Genomic DNA, 8639 nt, shown 5'->3' with positions numbered 1-8639 from the left:
CTGTGATTTTCCATATTCTGTGAACTCGGGCATTCTTTTTGATTGATGGCAGCAAAAAACAAAATTTCAGGGAGCAGCTCATAACTATCAAGTTTGAAGAAATGTGGAAAACCGCAGTAATTATTGCAGAAAACGACATCATATTCCCTCAATAAGGGAGCAGGGATTTTCTATTCTGAAATAATTTTTGGGTAGCCCCCCACTCAAACAACATTTTTTTCAGTGAACTCCACAAACTACAGACTTTTAGACTTTAAAAGACAACCACGCCCTATTTCTATTGTTTGATGTCGGGTTTTAAATTCAGCATTGATATTAACAAGGGAGAACGAGGACAGGGACAGGTTTTCGATCAAAACTCAAACCCTACGTTAAACATTAGAAAGAGCTGGGCTTGGTTGGTTTTCTAAGGTTTGCATTGACCTTCAAGACCTGGTTTTGAATTTCAATGCAAACACTTGCCTTTTATTTTAAATATAAATATCAAATATCAAAAATATTTCAATAGCACCCTTAATCGTTACTGGAAAAAAAGCAATAATATGAAGTTTTCATACAACTGCAAAGAAAGAATAACTTCTTTTTCCGAAAATGCGTCAGTAACGAGCGAAAATGGTTCGGGGAATGATAGATGACGACTTCCACGGGAGAGAATTTTAGAAATTTAAATAACCACTTTCTAGAACCAACCAAGAAAGTGAGGACCGACCATTTTTCCTTGATATAATTTCTTTAATCGAGCTTAAATTTACATGTAATGCTGATTTAAAAGTTAAAAACTTTAAATATTAAAATTGTTCTAGACGCGATGTGATTGACTGAAACAAAGTGATCGTGACGAATCCAAACCGATTTCTGTAAAAAGGTAATATTATGCATCATGTACATATGTGAAATTTTAAAACATATCTTTTAGTTCTACCTCTAAAGATGATTGCTTCCTGAATAAGCCGTTTTTTCTACGTATATGTGGGTCTCCCGGCAAGCAGTTGGTATAGCAAGGTTATAAATACGATTTTTCTGCCATGTTTTATCGTCAGTGGGCCTTGTGGCCAAGTGGTAAGGCGTTGGTCTCGTAAACCAAAGATCACGGGTTCGAATCCCGTCGGGGCCTTTTTTTTCCTCAATTTTTAAGATTATTTTTTCCTCGGTCTCTTAAAATCCTATGAATGACAGAAATCTCCAATGACTTTGTTTTCCTACATTATTTCACAAAATTTATAAACTTAATTATGTAAGGAAACTCCACAGGAAGCCCAAATCAAGTTTTTTCAGCACAATCTTCAGTATAGTGTTGATTTATAATTTATTGAGATTATTGTCAAATGATTATGGAAATTAATAAAAAGTTCTGTATTCAATTATTAAAAATTTCAAGTTAAAACTACAATTCTAAAATATTCTTGTACATTGTCACATATTCAATACTCAATAAATACAGGATCACCAACTTGTATCCATTGGTTACCACCTTGACACGGTTCACATTCCAACACTGAATGCTGCAATCCAATCCCGAATGTACCCATCTGTTATGATAATAAAACAAAAATGAAATCACTACACTTTATTTAAATTCTTAATGACCTAGTATAAGAATCATATTAACCTCTTTGCAAATTAACTTGTACAGATTAAATTCTGGATGAGATATTAGACATGTACAAGAAAGACCTCTGCAAGCAAGGTACTGATTTCTAATTTTCTATATAAAAATAAAGTTTCTGAATTATAAAAAAGGCAAATTTTGTTAGGGCAAAGTGTTACCTTAGTCTGTCTAACAACTCCAAGTGACTTGAGAGGCTCGGCAGTTCTTTCTGCGGTTTTTTGATTCAAACATATCATCTGACATCGAGAACAAAGTCCTTGAAACTAAATAATAAGAGATAAAATAAATTATTTTGGGCAAAAATGTCAATGGCTGAATGGATTAATAGATGGAGTGGGATGGGATGGATAGATGGGATTGATAGATGGGGGGAGGAAGGGAGGGACAATTTCAACAAAAATGGATGGATGGATGGATGGGGGGAGGGAGAGAAGGAGGGACAATTTCAACAAAACAAAAATGGATGGATGGATGTATGGGTGGATGGATGGATGGATGGATGGATGGATGGACGGTCAGACAGACGGACAGACAAATGGACAGAGGGACAGACAGATGGACAGACAGACAGACAAGTGGACATACAGACGGACATATGCATAGATGGATTGATAGAAGTATCACCTGAAAGAAGTGCTGGCCAATTTGGATTTCTTTCCAGCTATCCTCTTCAAAAGCCTTCAAACCATCAATGATAAGGTTACCTCTAAACCTGCTTACTAGGTCATCAATGCTATCATTGGCAGAAATCTAATGAAAGTCAAAAATCCATATTAAAGTTTTGACAGTGGCAATAGAATTTTTTTATATCAAAAGTTCAAGATAACCGGATATTACTATCTGGGTCCTGGATTGGAAGTTACCACTTGAATTAGTCCTAAGAATCATATCGTGGCATTGTTTTCGGACATTTACATATGTAATCTTTTATTAATTCTTGAAAATTACACACCTTTTCTGATGACTCCACAATATGCTGATGAAGTTTAGTTATACTTGCTTTACTGATTAGAAGGTATTGAGAAACATTGGCTAGAGAAAGAGAAGATGGACTAGCCACTTCCTTGCAGCCTGAAAAAGTCATCAAAGAAAGCCCATTACTATAATTGCATAATGGTTAGGGTTGACGCACCTAACCATGGCCTCCCAACTTATTTTTTACCAATGCTGTTGAATCTTTTTCTGCCAAGTTTTTTCATCAATAAAAAGACTCTTCATTAAAGTGTCTAGTGTTAGCTAGCAAAGGGACCAAAATACATGTAGGTATAACCTAGGCAAATTTCTAGCCATTTATCTAAGTTTTTGTTGCAAAGTATGAAATACTTTTAAATATTTGCAATCACGCTGAGTGATATTACCTGCAAAATGCACAAATTCTCACAGCCTGTTTGGTTAACTAGTAAATAAATAAGTTAGATGGCCACAGTTAGGTGCGTCACACTGTAAAACCACCCCTGCTCTTATTACTATCCAATCAAACATATAAAAAAATCAAACCATCAAACCATAAAAAAATACATATATGAGCAAGTGTTAATAGTTCTAATGCTCTAACCATACAGCATTTTTATAGCATATTTCTGCATGACTAACCTTGTTGTTTAAGTTTAGATTGTCTAGTGTCTTCAGGGTTTTGTTGGACTAGTCTACATTTTTTACCAAGAAAAGATGTTAGCCAGTTGGCAGCCTCCTCACCACAATCTAGAACCTCTTTCAGCCTGGAAGGAATAATTACAAGTATTCAATTTGGAAATATATTAAACACATTATCAGCTATCTATACTGTAAATGTGACAATGACCAATATTTTGATGTCATTTATGGCTCTTTTGAAAGATGAACCCAGACAGTTGGGTACCCTGTGGTGGTGCCCACAGGAAGCCCAATATCTAGAACAGTTAAAGGAATAGAGGCTTTGCACCATCACATGGCAGCACATATAATACAGCTTGGAATGGCTGTAGTTAGATGGCAGAACAATAAAATCCCTATGCTCATGGGAATTGAGTTCATTCTCAAGTAAAAAAAATCAGGTATTGTTCCTGCCATCTAACATCATGAGGTCACGTGATGGTTAAGCCTCTATAGACCAGGAAAAAATTAGAAAAATTAACACACTTGTGGAAATCATATCAAATAGATTTATTTGGTTTACAGTTTATTTATTTATCATATGACCCGTACGGCGCTGCTCGCGCACTCTAATAAAACCATTGGAAAAGTCACGTGATGGGGGCCGGATGGGTTGACGTAAGCGGGCCGGAAAAACCCATCCGGCCCTGCTTGAATCCGAGCACTTTCTTTTTCTTAATCATTTTTATTTTCGTGAGGGTCATATGATAAAATGCTTATTGACTGAGTTAGGTCGGGCCGTACGGGAAAATATTTGGCTCTCGGTCATTTGTACGACATGACCTCGAGTCAAATATTTTCCCGTACACCCTCCCACTCAGTCAATAAGTACATATTATTTATTCAAATCTTTATGTTACAAGGGTAACATAATTAACTTCTCAATTACATAACTTATGGCCCTTGAAATTCTACATACCATTCCATACCAATCTTGACCTTGTAGCTGTTCACCTCATGTATGTTTAAATCAAGTCTTACATGAAGTGATGGCATATCTGTGATAAAACAGAATAGAAAAGAATAAGAATCAAGTTTCTATTTCCATCTGGATTTTTGGCTTCCATGAATCTGATAGGTTCCGAATATTCCATGTTACTGAATCAAGTAAATCAGTGTTGATGGACTACTTCTTTATTATTTTTAAGATAGAGTGATTCATGACAGTTGCTCATAATCTATACATTGATTGCTGAGAACCATTGAAAAGTTGGCAGTGCTGAGATATAAAAATATAGTAGACTAGTAGACATAAAAGACTAAAAGTGGGAGAAATGAGACTTATAGTGAATATGGTACGTACTGTATTAGCAATAAAGTTTATGGAGAGGCTAATAGCCATTTCAAGGTTGAGGAAAAAACTTGGTTGAGTCGGCAATGCAGTTCATTGTGGGAATGTTCTAGGGGACAAAGTAGATGCCATCTTGTAAATACGTCCCCTAAAACAGTCCCACAATGCATTGCCAGTTCAACCCTATTTTTTTCACCCTTGGAATGGCTAATAGAAATCCCCAGCTCCTCTCTCTGAAACCTCTCTCTGAATCCTATCTCCATGGGCCCTTCAATGAGATGTATAATATCCTTTAAGCAACCAACCTGGAGCATCCATAATTAGCATCTCTTTTTCCAGATCAATTGAAGGCTGTATCAAGCATAACTTTGATTCTCTCTTCTGGCTTAAACAGATCTTTGTCTCATTAATGATCATCCACTGCCGATCGTATTTCAGTCCTCTTTCTCCTACTTCCCACTTGGAAACCTAAAGATAACATCATACAGTATGGTATAAAGTCAACCTTTGATATAAAATAGAGAGCTAGGGAATACCAATTGGAGACTGAAACACAGCACAAAAACCTTTCTGAGATAACGGCAAATTTAAGTGTAATAAGTTTTAAATTCAGAAAAGACATCTTTTTTTCTCTAATTTATGCAGATTATTAATCTTTTTAATTTTCCTATTACCAGTGAGCCTTTTTAGTAAATGGCCAGGTTATTCAACTACTTACCTCAAAAGCTCCACATGATTTTATAGGAAAAATGCATATTTTTAGTAGAGTGAGACTAAGGCATCCACCATTAGTAGTTTGCAAATCCTGCTTTTTGTTGCGTACTTCAGTCCTATTTTCAACAACAGTGCCACCTCCTTCTAATGAAAGTGTTTCCTTTTTTTCCTTTTTGGGTGATTTATTAAAAGTGTTTGGTTCAGATAAATTTATAATATCCTGACAACTAGAAGGAATTGCAGCTTCCTTCTCAACGAAACAATCTCTGACAAACTTGAGAAATCTCTGTGCATCGGAAAATGTTGACATATATCCAAAAGAAATTCTGACCGAACCAGTTGGAAATCCATCAATGAGGTCCACATTGTCTCCACACACATGACCAGCTGCATAATTATTCTTGAGTTGTGCATTAGATAATCCTAAGTGCTGTTGGCTTGCACCAGTATTGCAGAAGGAGCCTGTTCTCAGGTGGATGTTGAACAGACATGCAAACTTGTCGACCTAAAACCACAGAGAAGTTTCTAGTTATTTTGACTAGAGTTGGAAATACAAGGGGTGCCATATCTTATTATCTGTCTTCCTATGCCTGCTTGTTACAAAAAAATAGTAAAATAAGGTATAATAAAAGCTAAAAGTGAGTAAAGTTCCAATGAGTGTATCAATCACATCTAATAATAAAGTAATAAAATTGTACCGAAGCCATTTATAAGTGCATCAAATAGGTATAGATAGTGGATCTAGCTGACTTGGATAAAAATGATCTTTTCAAAATGTGCTTGGAATCGACCTGGATCAAAATGACTATTGCTCTAAAACACTTGGAACCACACCTACATTCTATTACCAATAACCTACTATCACCCTACGATCAGCAACGTACCCCTGACACCCTAGCTACAGTGATGGATAACTTTCAATGACATAATATCAACAACTTTATACAAGACACCCTACTGACAACATAACCAAAAACCTTACTGACACCTGATATCAATGATAACAATGCGACTATCCTGTCATCAAAAAATCTATAACCACAAACACTGGTCTTGAGGTCTTGTTGCAACTTAAATTACCACACTCCAGTAAACTTACCTCTCCATATCCTATCATACTTCCATTGGATCTTAACAGATTAAAATTGATTACAGGCCCTTGTGTATCTTGATCATTGAAGTCAGTACCACAATATAGCTTGCACACTTTTTTTCCATTCCCATGTGTCATGGCCTCCATCTTCTTGTAGACAAATTGTGCAAGGGTGAAAGTATGTTCACAAATAGCCTGCATACTTCCTGTCAGCTGATACAAGCAATCAAAAGCATGTCCTAAAGCTATAATGTCCAGGAATGCAACTGTTCCATCTTCAAATCTGGTAAATAGAAAAAAAATATCATATTATCATCATCATTATGGGAAGCATATGCCTTGCGCTGCTAATGCGACCTGGGTTTGGCCCCTGGCAGGCTCAGTGTTGTATGTGAGATGAGTTGTTTGTTGGTAATTCTCTCCTGTGCAGCTTCAAGGATTTTTTCCTTCATGTTCTCCAGTTTTTCCTTCCTCAACAAAAATCAGCTTTTAAAAATTCTAATTTGATCTATCTTTATCACTTGCATCCTGTGAGGTATATTATGCCATCCACCCAGCAGTGGTAAACACATTTGATCTACATAGATTATCATCATCACCATCATCATACTGTAGTTATCACATCCTCATCACCATCACACCCACAATATTCATCACCAACGCAAGTATCACCACCACCACAACCATCATCACCACAACCATCATCACCACAACCATCATCACCACCACCACAACCATCATCATCTTCTTTTATTCATTCTTTTAATTATTTTTTATTGGTTCATTTCTTCAAACCTCAGTCCCAGTCCTTGCTTTGAAAACAGACAAACTTCCCTCCTTCAGTTATTTTTTTCATTTTTTATAGATATATCATTTTGTACCAGGTACCTGTCAGATATAGTTGGCTTCAAAACATGAAACCTCTCACTGCTTATGGTTGCCAGGACAGTTCCACCACCATAATACTTCCTCTTCAACACATCGGCACTCTTGTTCCTCACCAGCAAGGCCCCAAGACCAGTTGGGAAACCAAATACCTTATAGAATGACACAGAAATAAAGTCTGGCTTATATCTCTTTAAGTCTAGGTGAGACGTACTCACAAAGGAAGCAGCATCCAGCATTACATACCACTTATCACGACAGCCTATCAACTGTTGAACTTTGGTATCAAGTGTACCATTCTGAAGAGACGCTATCCATTTTAAAGGATATTTCCTACCTGAGAAATTACACATTGCTGGGAAAACAAAAAGGTTGGGGCAACAACATTCCATTGTTTCTTCAGTTCCATCCACAAAACATTGAGAAGTTGAAGTATCAAAATTTTGAATTAAATTTGCATAAGTGTTTTTGAATGGACTATTTGGTTGTCCTTTTTGTGATTGAAGGAGATCTTCATCCTTAATGCAAACCACTTTTGCACCACTACTTAAAGCAACTTCTCTGATCCCAATCACTGATGTGTGACAATTTTGTAAGAAACACAAACTTGAAGAATTCGAAAGCTTCTCTGAATTTCCATTGTTCCAGTGAAAACATTCTGCTACGATCTTGAGAGAAGCAGTAGCTCCAGCAGTGAATACTACAGAATATTCATCACTGTTTGTATTAAAGTGCCTTAATATCTTATTTCTTATTTCATTAATAGCTTCTGTGGTCGACTGACTGCTAGGATTCTTGCTATGAGGGTTCCCATACACGTTAGAAGAAAGATCTTGGTAGTATTTATCCAGAAGAGTTTGTGGATATTGGGTTGCACCGACATGATCAAGATAGACTTCGTCTGAAATAAAAAACATACTAAGTCGTACGTTTTAAAGACTCTTATAACTTACCTAATACAAATAAGTTTCATTGAACAATTTATTACATAAGCAAAGGATCCTGCATATTTGTAAATATTTTCTGTTTTTGGACTAAAAGATTAAGAAAACCAAACAACATTTCCATACTTTCAAGACGTGCAAACTCTCTTTTCCTCATTCCATCTATTGCTCCGTCGTAGCCATAGCTGTGAGCGTAAGTTTTGAGGAATTCTTTCTCCTCATCATCTTCTTCATCGTTCATGTTTAATTTGTTTGCTTATGAGCCAACAGGAAGCACACAGGAATCCCAAACAAGTCTCATAAAATAGTTTCGAAGTTTTTTACCTAAAGAAATTCTAAAGGTGGATCAAAGTTTCAAATTTTGGCCTGGTAATACTTTTTCAGGCTAGAAAAAATATATGACGCAAATATTCTTATTTTGCGCGTAAATTTTCCCGCCCATCCGATAAATCCAAGTAAAAACACACAGAA

General features: G+C 36.2%; 1 protein-coding gene and 1 non-coding gene across 2 annotated transcripts; one reads left to right on the top strand and one right to left on the bottom strand.

The window, feature by feature from the left end:
* Positions 1 to 543: 543 nt before the first annotated feature.
* Positions 544 to 8454, bottom strand: LOC116296706 (molybdenum cofactor sulfurase). The gene is made up of 11 exons (XM_031704768.2): positions 8295 to 8454; positions 7228 to 8125; positions 6346 to 6622; positions 5251 to 5751; positions 4838 to 5000; positions 4161 to 4239; positions 3203 to 3327; positions 2562 to 2680; positions 2234 to 2359; positions 1768 to 1872; positions 544 to 1529 (listed from the first exon to the last, which is right to left on the bottom strand). Exons 1-11 carry the CDS (start codon positions 8407 to 8409, stop codon positions 1422 to 1424), a joined length of 2616 nt encoding a protein of 871 aa, XP_031560628.2. The 5' UTR covers positions 8410 to 8454; the 3' UTR covers positions 544 to 1421.
* Positions 1043 to 1114, top strand: Trnat-cgu (transfer RNA threonine (anticodon CGU)). Its single transcript has one exon. It is a non-coding gene; the product is annotated as a tRNA-Thr (tRNA).
* Positions 8455 to 8639: the final 185 nt, after the last annotated feature.

This window comes from Actinia tenebrosa, unplaced genomic scaffold (genome assembly GCF_029948245.1).
Source record: "Actinia tenebrosa isolate PJP-AT-01 unplaced genomic scaffold, QUT_ActTen_1.0 PGA_scaffold4__44_contigs__length_22323623, whole genome shotgun sequence".
Classification (NCBI taxonomy): domain Eukaryota; kingdom Metazoa; phylum Cnidaria; class Anthozoa; order Actiniaria; family Actiniidae; genus Actinia; species Actinia tenebrosa.
The sequence above is the reverse complement of the archived record's forward strand: the minus strand, read 5'-3'. Positions and strand labels throughout refer to the sequence as shown.

What these genes read in the sequence shown, in the direction of transcription:
- LOC116296706 (XM_031704768.2), bottom strand. Translation starts at nt 8,409, where the DNA reads ATGAACGATGAAGAAGATGATGAGGAGAAAGAATTCCTCAAAACTTAC. An exon ending in GCTAATTATGGATGCTCCAG is followed by an intron (nt 4,240 to 4,837) that starts GTTGGTTGCTTA and finishes GTTTTATCACAG; the next exon opens with ATATGCCATCACTTCATGTA. An exon ending in ATCTAAACTTAAACAACAAG is followed by an intron (nt 2,681 to 3,202) that starts GTTAGTCATGCA and finishes TGACTTTTTCAG; the next exon opens with GCTGCAAGGAAGTGGCTAGT.